This window comes from Haplochromis burtoni, unplaced genomic scaffold (assembly GCF_018398535.1).
Source record: "Haplochromis burtoni strain Fernald_Lab_line unplaced genomic scaffold, NCSU_Asbu1 Contig_25, whole genome shotgun sequence".
In the NCBI taxonomy this organism is placed as follows: domain Eukaryota; kingdom Metazoa; phylum Chordata; class Actinopteri; order Cichliformes; family Cichlidae; genus Haplochromis; species Haplochromis burtoni.
In genome coordinates, this window is record NW_024582386.1 from 3,379,641 (window position 1) to 3,398,269 (window position 18,629).

The following is an 18,629-nucleotide window of genomic DNA, read 5'->3' on the forward strand; positions in this document are numbered from 1 at the left end:
TTCTTTCTTTCTTTCTTTCTTTCTTTCTTTCTTTCTTTCTTTCTTTCTTTCTTTCTTTCTTTCTTTCTTTCTTTCTTTCTTTCTTTCTTTCAGCAATGCAGAAGGATTCCAGCAGTTTTCCTTCTATGGATGCAAAACCAGCTGCTGCACTACTAACAAACATAACTGCAGCAGCACTCCTTCACACTCACATCCCATTGAACACAGACGACAGCAGGACCGGGCCCCAGACACACAATCAGCTCTCAGTGGGTTGCACCTTGGCCATTATGCCTTACAGCCTGCTCTTGAACACCCTGCCGAGACATTAACTTCACAGCCAACATCCGTTCCCTTTACTGATCTGCTGCGCCATGCCATACTGCTGCACTGCCTCCACAGGACCGGAAAGCCTTGCAGGGACCTAACATATCCTGTCTGGGGCTGCAACAGCCACAGATGCATCTTAAGCAAGAGGCCAAATTGAAGGCTTTGTCTGAACTTTTAACTTGTGCTCACTAGATTGCCATGGAGGTATGCTGACCCAGACAGATGGTGCTTATGCTGCAGCGCCCTCTCAGCCTGCTCACCTTTTGTCTGCCCACTCGAGCTGGAGAGACATTGCTCCCACAGGGCAGCTTGCAAAGGTCTTGTGGTGTAGGAGTGCCAGCCTTTAGATGTGCAATACTTTGACTGGATTTAAAGCCCACAGATTGCTGTTAACCACCTGGTCAAATACCATGAGGTCTCTGAACAGGCCTGTCGTAATTCTTTTTTTTATAATAGGTGAAAAAAAGAAAATTCAGATCCCTGAAAATGCCATGTTAAAGTGGGCCAGTCATATCTGTAGTGTTACAGGGTCAGTCTTTTAAATAATGTGATCAGTGTGTGTGTAAGTATTCCCTGCAACACCCCTAAATCTCTTGTTTTACTCTTGGCACTACATGATGTCATAGAGAAGGGCTGCTAACTAACCCTCTGAGTAGAGAGACCACACTCACCTGCTGTTTAAATCTTCTGACTGAGAGGGGCAGCCAATCAATTAAAACTGTGGCCTTAAAGTAATAAGAACTTAAAAAGTTTTGTTTGACATAGCAGGTGAATGAGGTGTGTGCATCCAGAGCTTTTACTACACAAATCAGAATTTATTTATTTATTTATTTATTTATTTTGATCAAAGTTTCTCTGGTTGAATGCAAGAATAGAAATACGGCGCTAGAAACGAGCACAACAGGTCCACTTTCATGTAGACTGTGCGGTTGGTTTTGTTACACAAATAAATCCTTGTGTCTCTAAACTTCACCAATTAGCACATTTGTTGGTCTGAGTTGCAAAAACTCAAGCGTCAAAACTGCACTTTGTTTAATAGGTGTTGTGTGCAAGGTGTGTTTTTGTTGCCAAGTGAGACATTTCCCTTCACAGAGTCCTGATAAACATCCACGATAACCCCATAAAATGGTGAATTGTGTGATGGAGACACAACTATACTGGCACCTCCATACAGAGATGAGAGTAGGATTGGTCTTCTTCTATGATTCAAAGGCTATGAAGCAAATCAGTGAATTTACCAAGGTATGCTTCTCTTCTTTCAACAAACTCTGGTCTAATACAATAATAAGAAAAACTCGAGTATTTTAAGCTTGAATGGTGATTCCTGTCACTCATACTCATTGTATACACAACCTCCTTTGTTCTTACTTATTTGAACTGAGTTGAAATGTGTCAAAAGGTTGCGTTCACACGCCAAGAGCTTATTATAGCCTTTTTATGAACATGAACAGCAAGCAGCCTTCACATGGCATGCATAGCTCTGCATTGTACTTTTGTAGTCATTCCAGGTAGCACAGAATAAAAAATTCCCTGGATGCCAAGTTAGGCTTTTGTACTGTTGACATATGTTTATGTGTGCACGTGCACCTGCCAGAAAGCTGGTGGAGAACATAGACGTGAACATGTGAGATAACCAAAGAAAGATGACAAAAGGTGAAGGAGAAAAGGCGGTGAAGGCTGGCCAGGGAGTGAGCCAGGCAGTTAGGGGGCCAGTGGAGGTCTGAATTCCAATAGCGTGTGGAGAATTGAGCATCCCCCACACAGATGTTCACAGTCATCACCCAGGCAGTTTATAATAATATTAACTGCCGTGACAATGGGAAGAATCAGGAGGCAGTGACATATTGGATGATAACTCTCCGAACTGGCCGGTAAGGTTATTTGCTTTGGAGCAACTGCAGGAGACAGAAGTAAAACATCTAACAAATTAATCCAGTTTGGTGTCTGATGAAAGAAAATATGACGAGGGGTACTCTTGCAGCACACACACACACTCACTGTATCCATACTAAGTGCACCAAACTGACCACATTGCTTGCAGCTGCAGTGTAGTAAACCTTATCAGAAAGACAGACAATAACATCGGTAACATTCCTGCACTGATTTATCTCAGAGATTGAAGCTGGAGGATATGTGGAGGGGCCTTCGGAGACATCCTGCCATGGATGTGTCCTTTTTACCTGAAACAAAAAAAACCTAGGAAAAATTTTCTGTGTGCTGCTAAGTATCAAAGGAGATTAACTGAGCTTAAGTCGTAGTCAGATACTGAGATTTATGATCTGGAGAGGAGGCGACACCTGGCTGCGTCAACAATTCCGGCACATACACGGAGACACGTACACAAGGAGTTGAAATGAGAAAGTCAAATGTTTTTTGTCTTGGGTACGCTCTCATCTTTTTGATGCTTAAAATTTCCATCCGACAAAGACATGAACTTGAATCGTTATTGCACTTATTTATTTGATAAATTGCACATTTTTGGAGCATTTTCACAATAACCTCGTGAGGATGCATTAAGCCTCAGACAGAAAGAAAAGTAGGAACATTGTGCAATTGATGTGAGCGTCCCCAGGAATTTTTTATTAAATTGGAAAGTAATAATTAAGCATGCTCTGAATAGCATTCATGTGCACGTACAAACACACACAGATATATTCATCATGGAAGTTCGCTATCCTGCATCTTTGTTTTATATATATATATATATATATATACACACATATATATATATATATATTTCGAGAGAGGGAATTTCTTTAATGCGTCAAAGATTATTAGCAAAAGTGCTACAATATAAAGCAAAAACTTGCACTTCTGTGATGAATACGTCTGTCCACGCACCCGGTAGCATTCACACACTCTCTCACATTTCAAAATACTCTGTTTTCGCCCATCTGCTACCTCAATCTGACCCACTCTGGTCCGTGACACCCGTGGTGTCTGTTGGCATGTGAAGTACAAAGGGCACTGGCTTATATCACATCTTGTTCGGGCCTCATGTCTGCTTTTAGCTGTAGTTCAGAAGCAATAGAGACATCGGCCGGGTCAGTAGGGGGAAAACAGAACAGATGTGTGCGTTGTGCAGATGGGTCCGGGTGCCGGATGAAGCAGGGCCTGGGGGAGGGATTGACTGTGAAACAGGGCGGGATTCGAGTTTGATGCAGGTGGGAGAGGGAATGGGGGCAAAGATGCCATGGCAGCAGCAGCGGCAACAGAGAGCTGACGCTGGAGGACACAAGACGCCAGAGGCTTGGTCAGATCTTGGTTCTTTTGTAAAGTCAGCCTTATCTGAGGATGAAAGACAGGCAGACAAAGTAGTATCAAGTTGATTGTTTTTCCTGGAAAATTAAACAGTTTAAAGTAGGAAAGTACAAGCTGTTCCATTTATCACCAGGCATTTTTATTAATAATCCACTCTCTGTTCCAGTGAAATCCTGCCCTTTTGTCCAACTCATCATGTCAAGGGGTTAGAATTCAGAAAATTTATTATTCTTGAGCTATTGCTGACTATTTGTTTCACTGGCAGTAGGGAGTGGAGCTTCCTGGAAGAAGCCCATGAGGATCAACTCATGTACACAAACACAATGATGAGGGGGTGAAAGTAAGTCAAGCAATAACATGGTACTCACTGCCTGGAAACTCTGGTGACGCTGGGTGAGGGTGTAGGGGCTGAATTTAGGCTTGGCTGGTTTACCTGCCGCTCTGTCCTTGTGTCTCCTGCTGCTGATGTGCTGGAGTCGAGGAAAGAGACACGTAGATAAGCACACAGCAAAAGAAACCCACACAGACACGGACTGCAGCAGAAAGATGGCATGGGTGAAAGAAGAAGGTGATGCTTGGTAATCTGAATAATGTGAAAAAGAAATTAAAGGCAAGCAGGAATCAAAGCTCCTATTTTTGGCAATTCAGGCAGACTGTTTGTATTTTGTTGACTCTGAATTTGAGACTCCAAATATTTATGAGGGGCGGGTTAGGAAATCTTTTAAAATTTGACTGACAAGCACAAACAGATGGCTGTGGCCAACGCGCCACACAATCAGCAGCAAGCTGCTAAATATTCATGAGCACCTGGCCAAAGTTAACTTTTAAACAGTCGGCGGTGAAGACCAACGCTATGCATTCACATCACGAACAGAGATGCTAACATCATATTCAAATGCTCAGTGAAATAGCAAAGGCTTAGTAGCTTTGTGCTCTTTATCTTGAGGGATCTGTGATTTTAACTCACCTGCAGCGATAGGTGTGAGCCGTTCACACTGTGATTGAGAATAAAATTTGCATGGCCCTGAGTTTCCCGTCTTTAATGCATGATGGATAAAGTGACGATGGATCGCGGTGGCTTTGTACTTCCTGAACTCTTTGAATAGCAAATCTGTGTGACAGCTGACCTTTTAATAACTTTACATGCACAAGAGGAACTAACCAGTAAGTTAGTGCAACAGTCAGTTTTCTTATGTTACCTTCCATTGGTCACTCCCTGAGGGCAGGAACAAAACAACTACTGGCAATCAGTGTGCAATAAAATAAGGTCATTGCATGGTGTTACTGCGAAAAACAAGGGATCACTTCTTGGATAAATCTAATTAAATAAATTTGCTTTCTTCCTCAAACCATACAATTGAAGTTTTGCTGTACATTATATCATGTGATTCCTGTAATGACCACCAGACACTTGTGCATTGCAATGTGCATTAAGATAAATATCTAATCAGCCAATCGCATGGCAGCAACTGAGTGCATTTAGGTATGCGGAGCTCAAATCATCTCAAACTGGTTTCTTGGACATGACAAGAGTTTAATGTACTCAAACAACCTCCACAGTCACCAGATCAAAATCTAAAAGCACACTTTTGGGATGTGGTAAAAAGGGAAATTAGCATCATGGATGTGTAGCTGAAAAATCTGCAGCAACTGTGCACCCAACCAAAATGCTTCCTGCAGCTTTATGAATCTATGCCATGAAGATTCAATTCAGGTCCAAACACAAAGCGAGTCTAATCTGGTACTAGCAAGGAGTACCTAGCAAAGTGCATGTATATTTCTCATCATGTGAGTAGTTTTTCATGAAGCATCTCTGGGGTTTTTTTTAGGTAAAAGCAAATGCAGCGGAATATCAACATATATATACAAAGTTTTTTGTATTAATCATGTTGTAATTGTAATTAATTGATGTTTGTATTAAAAATCTATAAACCACCTTTCATGGTAAAACATTTTAAGATTCTATATAATGTCAAACACAGAAGTGCTTTAGCCATGATATAGATATATTACAATATATATTAGCAATAATATAGATATGTAAGTATATTACAGAAATGGGTCTATTATGGTATGTTATAATGTACACGGTATGAAGTATGTTATGAATATTCTATAACTATAAGTATGTACAGGCTGTAGTGAGTACAAGCTATGTACAGGCTATGAACAGGATATAAATATGAAATAAAAAACTTATTGCACGCATCACCTGTTTGAGCTGAGTCTCAGAGTTGACGTGCACGTCGCAGATCTCACAGTGGAAAGTTTTATTCTGGAGTCCTGTCGATGACTCAGATGGTGCAGCCATCTTGCCTTTGACCCCCATCCTGGGGAAGGATTTGATGGCTCCATCGCCACTTCTGGCCTCGAGCATGGTCTTGTGCTTGGTGCCTGAGCAGATATAAAGTCAGATCAACAAAGTATAGAAACACGCTTCATGTGGGCAAAGTCTGGCCGTGGCAGCGACTGCCTCTCACCACTGTTGTGGGCCTGAAGCTGGGAGGCTGAGTTGACAGCCACCTTGCAGAGAGAGCAGTACAGAAGACGTATAGCTTTTGCTTCTTCGGTCTCCTCTCCTGGAGCTTCTGCCTCTCCATCTTTTGGTGCCTCTTTCTCTGTTGTCCTTGAAATGGGTGACAAGGAAGGGTCAGAAGGTGCTTTCACAGTTTCAGTGGAGCCACTGGTTGATGGTGCCATTTCTGAGGTAGGGTTCAGCGATGAAGGCTCTAAAACAAAGGGGGGAAAGTAAGGTTATACTTTAATATTTGACTGTTTGGATATTCATCGTCTGGGTAGATATTCAGTTCTTAACTGTGATATTTGAATGTGCTTGCTTGAATGTGTATTTTTTTTCTGTAGACTGAAGAAATAAATGGATTTGTGGTGATTTAGTTAAGACACTGTAGCCATCTTAGCAACATAATTTCTAGATTTAGTACACATTTATCAACTTTTATGGCCAGTGAAGAATCTCAGTCTACGAGGTCTTGCTCTCCACGGCTCGCTCTCCCTCGCTCTGTGCTCTGTTCACAGAGCGGCACAGCGCAGCAGCACCTTAAAGCTTTTAAACTTATGCGTGTGGTGATTTTGTCAGACAGTGTTGGGGTATTAAATTCAGATGGGAAACTTTGAATTGTTTCTGTTGATTACTGCTGAAGCTTCAAAGCCCCCCTCCCCCCCAAAAAAAATGCATTAGGGAAAATCCTGTTGGCAACAATGAGGACTAAGGAAGACAAACGTGAAGATTTTTCCACTTCTATGAAATTCCTGAATTCTTTATGATAAGAGAAAGATAAAAGCTCAGCAGGCTACACATGATTATGAGCTCCATCAACCTCTCTAATCACACTAATAATCAATGATTTCTCCTGGGTTTCTGCCTCGCGGCACTTAAACGGACACTTTTGTATAGAGATGATTTGACTCTGTTATCTTTTGTGGTGCCCACTTTCCCACAGAGGAGCGTGTGCAGATTTAAGGATTCACTCTCTGTTAATAACAATGATTAGCTCTGCCTCACTGAGTGGGTGTCTGTTTGTTACCACTGATTCCCCACTCTCTCACTAAAGTAATCTTCAGAGAGCGCTCCTGCTTCTCATCCACTTCCTCGAAACTCTTGAAATGATCATTCACCCTCTCACTTTCTCGAAAACAAACTCTCCTGTCGGCGTTGTCAAGAATATTTCTTCAACCTCTTTCTTCTTTAGCTGTGGCAAAATGCATTATTTTCAATCCTTAAACGCCCACGCATGTGCAAAAGTAGCACATCAGCACTGGCACAAATATAAACAAACGCTGGAAAGGAGTCTGTGCTTTGACACGCCGCCACACTTGCATGCCTGCAGACGCACATGTGCCCAAGGCCCTTGAGCAAACGTACACTCATACATAGTGGAGGAGAGCTACCCACAGATCATATTCAACGCATTTTCAATGCTCTTTTGATCTCAGGAGACCACTGAATGAGGTCAGAAAATGTAGACACGAAGAAGAAGCAGAGGATAATGCCCAACCTTTAATCACTTCACCGTGCAACCCAAAGCAGCAGGTGGTTTATCACATCAAAGAGTTAAGGTCGTGACTAGGAAAAGAAGGTCTGAGCCGTGCGTTCATATGGCTAACGGTGTCATGCGCGTGATGTCTGTGCACATGTGTGTATGCATGGTTGCAGAAATGCACTCACCTCCTGATGTTGTGTCAGAGCTGGAGGGCCGTGAGCACGATGACAACAGGACTGCAGTTTCCTTGGAGACCGGTTCACAGGTCCTGATCTTTGAATCTGGGGCGTCCAGAGCTAACAGCTTTTTCGCATGCTTCGTGCCGGTATAATGGGAGGACGCCTGAGCCTTGATGCCCAACAGCAAAAGAAAAAAAAAGATTTTGCTTCATGCAGTAAAGTGGCTATCTTTACTTTACACAACAATGCATGACTTGAATATGAATGGAAATACTGCAGAAAGCTATCATTCTCTGACTTGCTTACTTTTGCCAGTGTAGTAAGTAATCAAGTGGTAAGTTGTTAAAGTAAATAAGTGCAGCACTATGTGCACTTTTTCCACATTTTTACAAAGATTTCCGTACAATACCTGACAGTACTTTGCAGTTGTTGAGTTGCTTTCTTATGAGTCATGCTATGGCACAAATAATACAAAATGAATTTTCTACCGAGATCAAATATCAGGGGAGTTCACATTTGACCCAGTAATTAAGTAAGAAAGCTTTAAACCTTCAAAACCAGTAAGACAGCCATGTGTAAGGGCAGGCCTTCTCTGTGGTTCAACTGTCATGTAAGGGTGTGTGTGAGAAAAACAAGCGCACTCTGAAAGACAAAAAACTATTGACAAAGCGTGTGTTTCCCACACAGCATCGCCCACCTCAGAGTTGAATCTAAGACGACAGACGCCGCAGGAACTGGGCTTTCTTATTAAGTGTGACGTTAGCCCGAAGCCTGGGCCAATCAGAGCTTTATGTATATGATCCATCTGCAACAAGGAAAAGTGAAAAGTTATGTCTGAACTGGTTTTGGATTATGCTCTAACAGACTTGACTGAGTTAGGTAGTAAAAAGTGATCTCCTCTTTAAATGTCATGCTATCAGCAGGTAATTTTATCTTTTAGGACCTACTAAGGGTGTTGGTGCCCATAAACATAACAATATTGATGTTCACACATCTATCAGTGAAATCAGCAACACAGCAAACCACGTGCTCTCTGCTGCCTCGGCTTGCCCGAGACAAATACCAACATATCATCTTGACTGACATGATGTAACGTGACTTAGAAAAGCTTTCACAGTGCCGTCTGTTTGGTCATTTCAGCTGGGATTAATTACACTGACACTGAACTGTTTTCATGGGATAGAACAGGATTCAAAATGTTTATATGAAACCTGTCACACCACTCTGCAGCATAACGCACTTGTCTGCTGCCCACAGGTTTTCTCCACATGTTCCAAATGGTCACGTGTGGTAAAGCTTTTTGCCCTTGTGGCCATAAGCACTCTGAAGAGCAAAGCCAATCCTGAAAAATTCAGTGCACTGTGTTTAACGTATTTTATTCACACCACAATATAGAAAACACATCAAATGTTAAACTGAGACATTTGGTATTTCATGAAAAATATAGCAACAGATCTCAAAACAGTTGGCACAGGAGCAAGAAAAGGCTGGAAAAGTAGGTGGTGCTAAAATGAAACAGCTGGAGGAACTTTTTGCTAGTAATTGGGTTAACTGGCAATAAGCCAGTAACATGAGATATCTTAGTGATACAAAGTTTCTAAACTCTAAAACTGGGCTGCGGTGCACCAACCTGCTGAAAGATGTGTCCACAAATTGAGGAGTAATTTCAGAACAGTGTTACTCAACGTAAAATTGTGAAGGGATTGAATACCACATTATCTACATTGCACAATATCATCAAAAGATTCAGAGAATCTGAAGAAATCTCTGTACAATTTCTGAAGTGGAGGGAGGATGGATGGATGGATGGATGGATGGATGGATGGATGGATGGATGGATGGATGGATGGATGGATGGACAAAAAACCCCACAGAGGACTGTTGAACAGCAGCTACTCTCCTCAGTTCCCAGACATTTACAGACTGTTAAAATAAAAAGGGATGCTGCACAGTGGTAAAATGGCCCTGCCCTTCTTTCTGCACATCACTGTTGGAGTCCACTCAGACCACCTTGAAGCCATGTGCCACAGCCTTTGCTATCCATAACAGAGAAAACACAAAACCTTTTACAGGCACCTTTAAAACCTGCAGGGGTGAGAGTTTTACTCACACAGCCCTGTTCCAGGAAGACTTCATAACACCAAACGTGCAAATGGTCTTTCCAACTGAACAGCGAGAAACCATTACCATATTAAGAAAACTAAGTTAAATAGCTTTAAATTGCGTGCAGCATAATCATGTTTGTGTTGCCTGGTACTGCAGATCAGCTAATGAAGTTTCAGACTTTTTCACCCCCCCAGACTACTTTTATTTATGCGTGTAAGAGAGAGGCAGTAAACCTGTCCATGCCTTTGCATATATGCGTGAACACAATACCATTATCTGACCACACAACACTGTGCACTGCTGGACATTGCTGGAAACTGTAATGAGCAAAACTACTCAGTGTAATAAAACCCAACTGGCCTTTGTGGAGCAAAACAAGACTATTACCTGAGATGAAATGTAGGAGGCCATATAAGCAGCCAAAGTGGGCAGGGAGTGGGGAGTGTGGAGTGGGGGTTTTATGGAAATCTGGTTAGTGGTAAAAGTAAAAATTTATGCATTCTTATGGGTCAGCCAGCTAGTCCTCTAACCCCAGAGAACCCTCAGTATAGCACTGCAGTGGAGATGTACCTTGTTTCTTTAGAGCCAAACCTGAACGCGTTCTTCAAAAGTGAAAAACTCAACATTGGGTGTGCGTGTCTGTGTGTGTGTGTTCTCACTACTTTTCTTTGATCATCACTCTGGGCTGCTACACTGGAATGTATCTGTGCAGTCGCAAGTCTCTTATCTCCCTGTTTCCCTGCAGCTGTTTGTCTATAGAAAACTCCAGCAACCTTACATAAAAACAAACATATATCACGTGTATCATGTGTAAAATGCAAAAAGTCGTAGAAATTTAAGAAACAAAGCAAAGGACTAAGTCTGTCATGTAACGTGTGACAAACATCTTTATGTGAGAGTATTTTTGACATCTTTTTTATGCTTCTGTGAATGAGATCGAACAGTTTAACATCAGCTAACAGCCCGCTCGCTCCCTCCTTGCTCCACAGCCCCAAGGTTCCTGTATCTCCTCCTGACCTTCCATCACACGTTCCTCACTTCACCCCTCCATCTGCTTACCTCTGAACCCTCTCCCTTCGCCTGCGTCTGATCAAAGTCACCTTCCCGGCTCCCCGTGGAGTCACCCTCTTACCCTCCACTCCCACTCGGCACTACGATGGACTAGCACCTGCAGCAAAGTCAGTTTGCCCTTCTTACTCATTGCCTCTTCAGTTTTGTTTTGCACAAACACTCGCACAAATACATATATCACATGCAGAAACAAATCTGCCACTGTGAGCTCATGAAGAGAAATGAAAGCAGTACATTCAGTGGATTGTACACTAAATAAAGGCATCACATCCACCACATCCAGCATATTCCCTCCAGAAACCTCCTCGCACACAGGGTGTCAGCATGTCAGACATGCTCTGCTCCAGGGAGGCAGTTATGGCTGAAACATATGGCCAAGTGAAGTAAAGCAGACTTCTAACTTTATAATGATGAATGCTCCTGGATTTACACTGTGTACCAGCATGACAGCTATGTGTGAATGTCTGACGTCAAACACCTAAAGGGAGTGAGTTCTGATGAATGAGCTGCTGCTTTTGGGCTCTTTGTCATTTCAATTATCTTATTCTTGGAAACAATATCTGTTTTTTTTTTGTTTCCAAAAAGAAAGAAATAAAAAGAATGCGAGCCAACCAAGCTTCTGAAGTCCAAGTTTTAAAAGCAGGGGTCCCTGAATCACGACAAGCATCCACACACATGCCTGCAACCCTGTAGTCATGACAACGCACATGTGGGCACCAAACAAACTCCTGTGCAGTTTTATGGAGGCCAAAGCACACAAGTGAATGCACTGCTTACACACAAATACACACACACGAAGAACCCACACATAAAGAGACACATTTCAGAAGAAAACACAGGCCGTCAGAGTTCAGCTGCGTGCCCACTTACTTCACACCCACAGGTTCGATTCAGAGGAGCAAGACAATTCTCTGACAAAATACGTTCTAGACGATATTTTATTTTCGTTCAGCTCATTCCAAACACTCAAAAGCAACTGAAGGATATGGGGACCTCAGAGGTTTAATTTATTTAATAAAGACAGCAAAACCGAAAGAGTTCAGCGATTCACAAATGAGATTATGTCTGCATAACCCAAAGGGAGTACAGCAGGATTAGTTCAACTAAAATGACAAAAGAGAAATTAAAATGCTCTGAATTTTTTTTTTAAAGTGCATCTGAACAGATTTGAGAAGAAAAACTAAAATTAACACATAAGTATTAGAAAAAGATATCCAAACTTCATTTATAAATTACGTTAGTTTGTTTCTGCCACTGAAGAAAATTTTAGTTTGTTGTCCAAAGTCAAAATTTAAGGTTTGTACCTTCGAATTTCAACTTAACATCTCGATTTTTGTTACATTTTGAGATAGTGAGCAAGTTGAAATTTTGAGATAATCAGAAATTTTAAATTATCTCTGTATGTCAATTATTTTTTTCCCAGTGGCAGAAACAAGCTTCCATAACAAATGATAATAGATTGTAGAGGTAGCTAAAATTAAAGCTAAAATTTTCCAATCCAAAATTCCAATCCAAGCCGTGTAACGTATACGCACAATTCAGCCTCGAAAAACAGTGAAAAAAATGAAGTGGCCATCAAGCAATGATGAATTGGTCATGATGTTTCTAAACAAGGAAAGTAGGAAACTAAGATTCTGGGTTCATCTAATTCTCACAAAAAGACAGCAGCAGGGAGAATTTTATGGTTTGATCCAGGAGTTGAAGCTTTACCACGACTGCTTTCGTACATATTTCAGGATCTCAGTGGGGCCGTTTGAGCTCTTGTTGGCAGAGTTGGGGCAGAGTTTGAGGAAGGAGAGAAATAATTTCAGAGAATCGATTGACCCGGAGCAGCATCTAGCAGTGTGTCTGTGGTATAATAGAATATTTTAATATTTCCATCTCACATACATTCAGTACTGGTATTAATTTGAGTTATGAGCGCACATATTGCCAAATGCAGTGATTGGTCAGATTTGGAAAAATAAATGCTACAAAACATCCAGTGAAATTACATGGTCGGTGTGAATGCTTACATCAAGAATAGATGAGTCTGAAAAATATTTCTAACGAACAAAACATTTGTTTAACCCTTGTGTGGTGTTCGTATTTTTGTTACTCAGCCAGTGTTCATGGGTCTGGTGGACCCGCTAGAGTTTTGGCTTTCCAAATTAACACTATCAAACAATTTTATGTTAAATTACTCAACAGATGTTTACTTCATCCCAATTACAAGACATATGAACAGCAAACATGGTTAATTTTTTCCCTTTACCTTTGTTAGATCACATTTATGAATTAATGTGCTTCTCGTTTTTCTTTTATATAAAATGTTATAAATAAATCAGTTATAATCAAGTGGAGTGAGTGGAAAGACACAACACATTTACACGTGAAAAAATAATTAATTGTTTAATTTTTCTTTTGAAAAAAACTGAACACGGGTCTCACAGACCCGAACACCATACAAGGGTTAAAGGACCTCACTCTGGAAACTGTTAGCGCACAATATGGATGAACTATTGAAGCTACTAGCTACTAACTACAGTCCCTCAACTTCTACTCTCTTTTAATGTTTCTAGTAACTTAACAGTATAGATTAAAAAATGCATAACATAATAAACTGTTAGTGGAATAAACAAAATGAAAAGTTAAACAGTTGAGGAGCTAGCTAACATTATGAATCAAAAGTTATCAATTATAAGCTAAAAAAAATAGCTAAACAGTTGAAATTATAAGCGAAACAAGGACAAAGAAACAAGCAAGAGTTTTGTCAAAACATCACTAAGCACTATTAATATCTGTTAAATAGATTAGCGATTAAAAACATTGGCTGCCAGTTATGATTGAACTGTTGACATAATGGCAAGCTAATTAGCTAATGTAAATGCTAAAATGTAATGGGAAGCTAATATTTTAACCACATATCAAATTCTCTTATCATCAGTGAGGGCATTCACTGCTTTCCTCGTCATTTCTGACAGTAAAATTACTATATGTGGGTTTTTGACATTGTCACTATTTTCTTAAACTTTACAGAGATAATGATTAGCAGTTAACTGAGATAATAGCCTGTAGCTAATTGCAGATTTCAAGTTTACAGAGGTGGCAAAGAGGGCTTTTAGTGTGGAGATATGCTGGATTTTAAGTTTTTAGCCAATACTCTTTCTCTAACCTTGCTGTCCAAAAAAGGAGTTAAATCTCCAACATTACTCATTCAGCATTAAGAGTAGTGAACAATGTAGCGCTCAGTCACTTTTTACAGGTGTTACACTATTTCTGTGGCTGCCAACTGGGAGATGTGTTGAACATGGGGTAAAATCAAAGAAATGACAGAAAGAGACAAACAGGGAAAAGACAGCAGGGAGAGTGAGTGAGATATTTAAAAACATTTTTCTGTCCGTGCTATATTAAGGTCACCCAGCAATAGCAACAAATATTGTAATATTAAGTTTCTTATTATGTGCCTTACATTTAGTAGTGAACAGAGGAGTTCAAAGGAAGGTGAAGTGGATCTGAAAGCTGCAAAAGGGAGAAAAAGCGCACAAGAGGATGAGGGAGAGGAAAGATGACAGCAGGGGACAAAGTGGAAAATACATATGAAGAGAGAGCTGAAGTGATGAGGGCGTTGGAGCACAAGCAACACAGAAAGTGGAAGGGGTGGATGAAAGCGAGGTGAAATGGGAGGCAAGAGGGCCGAGACCTAGCGCAGTGTCTCCCTGGGTGGCAGATGGGCTTTTTGACAAAGAGACGGACGCTACACACAATCCCTCACACATGCAAAATAACTGCTACACTGTGAGAGGCCACAAAAGGCAGACAAATACACTCTTTTTGAACCCTCACGTGTCTCTTCTGAGACATCTTCTAAACATCTGACAGCATATCATGGGAAAGAAGAGTAAAGATGAGGGAGGAACAAAAGCACAATTGTCAGCTCTGCTTCCGAGCAGTTATTTGGTCAGACTCAATGGAGTTATGAGCATACTCTTATAGACACAGCCAAGGTATTTAACACCTTGGATTATACGAAGAGATATCACACGATTTCCGTGTAAACCATACATCAACCCTCAGCCTGACACATCTACAGTCCTCTGGGCTTAGACTTGGCCTGCCTTGGTTCTCTCCACCTTCACCTTTCACAAACACCGGGGCAGACAGCTCTAAGAAAAGCTCTGCAGGAGGAATACCAAGGATTCAGCTCCACACCCCCCAGGTTGTGTGGAAATGTCACAGCTCTCTGCATTAGGGATGATATATTTGGAAAGGTGTAGGCAGCGTGCTCATACATCTGTGCATTGAAATTTTACTTCATGCAGGCAGACTATTCCACGAAATTAACTCCTCCGCTTGAGGCAAAACATTGGTATGGTAAAATGAACAATTTTGCTTTTGATAATAATAATAATAATAATAATAATAATAATAATAATAAAAGGCATGAGAGTGCAGGTGGTGAGAGCTTTGTTGCCATGACAGCTACGATGACTGACAGTACTCACGTCAGTGAATCCAGGCAGCAGGAGGAGGGCTTTCGGGTCAGGAGAGGGCTGGGTCCTGCCCAGCGTGGGACGAGCCAGCGGCGGCAGAGTGCTGTGGCACACATTACCTGAGAGACATCACAGGAGGAAGGAGACAGGCAGATAGATAAACATATGGAGCAATGACTCGATGGCGATGAGGTGGTACCTTTATGATGATGATGATGATGATAAAAGCTAATAGACCAGAGCGAACCATTCTGTGCTCAAAAACTTCTCTTTTTGCAGTGTTTTGATACATTTTTGATGCTTTCTTACATCTTTGTCTTGTCTTATTTTAATTTAAACCTTATTACATAAAATGCTTTTCATCATTTGTGTTAATGTTTTCAATTCAAATAAGATGTTGAGCCAATTTGAGTGCATTTGGGATCAGTCCAGCTATATTGTAGCCCAAAACATGAAATTTGCTGTCATGGGCTTTCTAACTGGAAAAAATATACCAATATTTGATCCTAGTGGTCTTCTCTCACTCACAGATCCTGGAAATTACTTAAATAGGCACAGCTTCTGTCTGAACAGCTATAAATCATCTTATGTTGCTTTGAAACACCCACTTTGCTGTAAACTGTAATCAAGTACAACTTCCTAAGTTCTTAGAGTGGCTCAGTGGTCAGTATCTCCATTCTAGCAACAGCAGATGGCCACCCGTCCCTGAACCTGGTTCTGCCGGAGGTTTCTTCCTGTTAAAAGGGAGTTTTTCCTTCCCACTGTTACCAAGTGCTTGCTCACAGAGGGTGGTCTGATTGCTGGAGTTTTCTCTGTATTATGGTTGGGTCCTGACAATGAAATGTGCTTTGAGGCAACTGTTGTTGTGATTTAGTGCTAGATTGAATTGAAATGGATGTCAAAGTGTCCTTGTGTAAGATACTGAACCCTTGTACATGTTTTGTTTTTGTCATCCATAAGTGAAAAATTTAGCTCATTTAGCTCAAATTTTCAAGAACTAACCATCTGAAGAAAATAACTCAAAACTGAGAAACTAACTTTATCTAACTTATTCAAAATTTTGAGATACTTGCCTTAAATTTGGGTAGCAAAGATAAATTTAAAGAGAGAGAGAGAGAGAGAGAGAGAGAGAGAGAAAACTGCAGAATTTGAGTAAAACTGTGCTTTTCATACTTTTGTTCTTTGCCTAAATAAAGGCTATGCAGGATTCTTCTACCTCTTGCTGGGGGGATGCATTGTATGCTGTAATTATGCTGGGTACAAATGCGGCCTATTATTTTCTTGACAACCTTCCCAGTTTCATTTTTCTTTTTTTTTTTTTTTTTTTTTGTTTTGTTTTTTTTGCTTTTAAAATTATTTACTCAAATAAATCATTTTAGAGGGTTTTTTTTACACACACGAGCAAGCAATCAGCCCTTTCAAAACACTTTTTGGGTAAACGGGGGGGGGGGTGTCTAATCAAGAACAAACTCAAATATATGCCAAGCACGTACATAAGTGCACATGCAACCTGAAAAACAGTGCACGAGTATGTTGAGGCCATGGCTGATAAGGGTCTTGTTTGTTGTGCTGAGTGATTATAGAGCCTTATTTTCTATAGTTTGCATGTTCTCTCAGCTTGATTACAGTTTGATTTAGGACCGTGTGTAATCATCGCAATCACAATCATAACACACCCATCCGCTCTGCCATTACTCTGATTAACTGACTAAAGTCTTGTAGGGTGCACGTGTGGGTGCGCGCACGCAACGTTGCGTGATTGATCTGATTTGCTTTTGGGATGGATTACTTCAAAGAAGTTATTATGCCTTTGAGAAACACGTGACAGACTGCAGTCTGTTAAGAGCAGCGGAGTGACAATCAATAACTTGCAGGCAACGATCAAAAGCAATCAAACAGCCCAATCGTGAAACCCGTTTAAAATGCAAGTTATGAAATCTAAGAAACGCAGTAAAGTAGCTTCTGTCTTCTCTCAGCATGCTGTTACTATATTTTTGCATCTCTTTTATGCATAGACTAATATTTTCGATACTTATTTTTGCGTAAACGGACTTTAAAGTCAAAAACACCGTGATATAACCTGTGCGCTGAGTCCCTCTGTCTATATACCGCTGTGCAGGTGACTGACTTCACGAAGCTCACGTCCAATCCAACATAGCAACAGGTGACTCCGCTTATTACCAGCCTATTAAAAAACTAATGTAAAACAACAATAATAATAATAAAAAGCTTCGTTTACATACCAAAATACATTGCGGTACCAAGTGAGATCCGATTGTTCAGTGTGTGATAAAAGTGTCTTTCATCTCCGAGCAGAGATGAGGCTTCGTGTCTTCTGCTCCAGTCTCTCTCCCTCTCTCTCCTTCTTTCCTGCGGCGCCGATGCTGCTCCTTCCCATCTGGATTCCCTCCTCCTCCTCCTCCTCAACTACTCACCCCTCCTCCTCATCTTTACACAATCCGTGTAGAAATCTGTCCGTGTATCTACATCTCCCAGAAGTCTGGTTTTAATTTGGCAAATACCCGGAAATTACCTTAATTGGTACACATTACCACCCAGGATTTGTGTAGCCCCCACACACACCACTGCACCCTCAGTGCCAGCATCCACAAACCAACAGGCACATTTTTAACTCGTTGGAACAACAGAAATTATTTAGGTTTAATTTGAACTTCTAGTTGACACATCCACAATAAAAGTGCATGGGAAAGGTGCGCACGGGAAAGGAAAGGAGAGACCTGTGTTCCACTTATTGCTTTGGTAAGTGCTTTCCCATCCTCCTTTTCCTCTCGGGCCTATGGTATTTTTAGATGCATCCTTTCGCTCCATGGAGAGGAAACTGCACACGGACACATACAGTAGGTGAAAACATCACAGTCTGCCACACATACGTGCAAGCACACTTTAATGTGAGCTTGCAAATTCTATAATCATTCATCCTTAAAAAGAACATGGATCGCTCCTGTCTGTCTTTCTGACTTGCATGCACCCGCAAATGCTTGGAGAGCTCAGATGTACTGTATCTTTTGGCAGACTGACTTTCTTGTCCTCGAGCCCAAACATGTTTTCTCCCTGTGCCAATAAAGTGGACAACAACATGTGTTTTCCCACAATCCAAAAACTCTAGGGAGACTTATCTCAGGAAGGCTGTCAGTTCAACAAGTGCTGTCCTGAAACTACACACACACACACACACACACACACACACACACACACACACACACACACAC

At 41.1% G+C, this 18,629-nt stretch overlaps 1 protein-coding gene across 1 annotated transcript; it reads right to left on the reverse strand.

The window, feature by feature from the left end:
* Positions 1-69: 69 nt before the first annotated feature.
* LOC102297658 (zinc finger protein 385D) lies at positions 70-17,951 on the reverse strand. Its single transcript, XM_005917405.3, has 8 exons — positions 17,643-17,951; positions 15,412-15,518; positions 8,448-8,555; positions 7,757-7,919; positions 6,051-6,299; positions 5,783-5,964; positions 3,939-4,040; positions 70-3,597 (listed from the first exon to the last, which is right to left on the reverse strand). The coding sequence occupies exons 1-8, from the start codon at positions 17,650-17,652 to the stop codon at positions 3,355-3,357; spliced, it is 1,164 nt and encodes a 387-aa protein (XP_005917467.1). The 5' UTR covers positions 17,653-17,951; the 3' UTR covers positions 70-3,354.
* Between the last annotated feature and the right edge of the window lie 678 nt (positions 17,952-18,629).

What these genes read in the sequence shown, in the direction of transcription:
- LOC102297658 (XM_005917405.3), bottom strand. An exon ending in TGCTGCCTGGATTCACTGAC is followed by an intron (nt 8,556 to 15,411) that starts GTGAGTACTGTC and finishes TCCTTGTTGCAG; the next exon opens with ATGGATCATATACATAAAGC. An exon ending in CTCTGACACAACATCAGGAG is followed by an intron (nt 6,300 to 7,756) that starts GTGAGTGCATTT and finishes CCTTTGTTTTAG; the next exon opens with AGCCTTCATCGCTGAACCCT.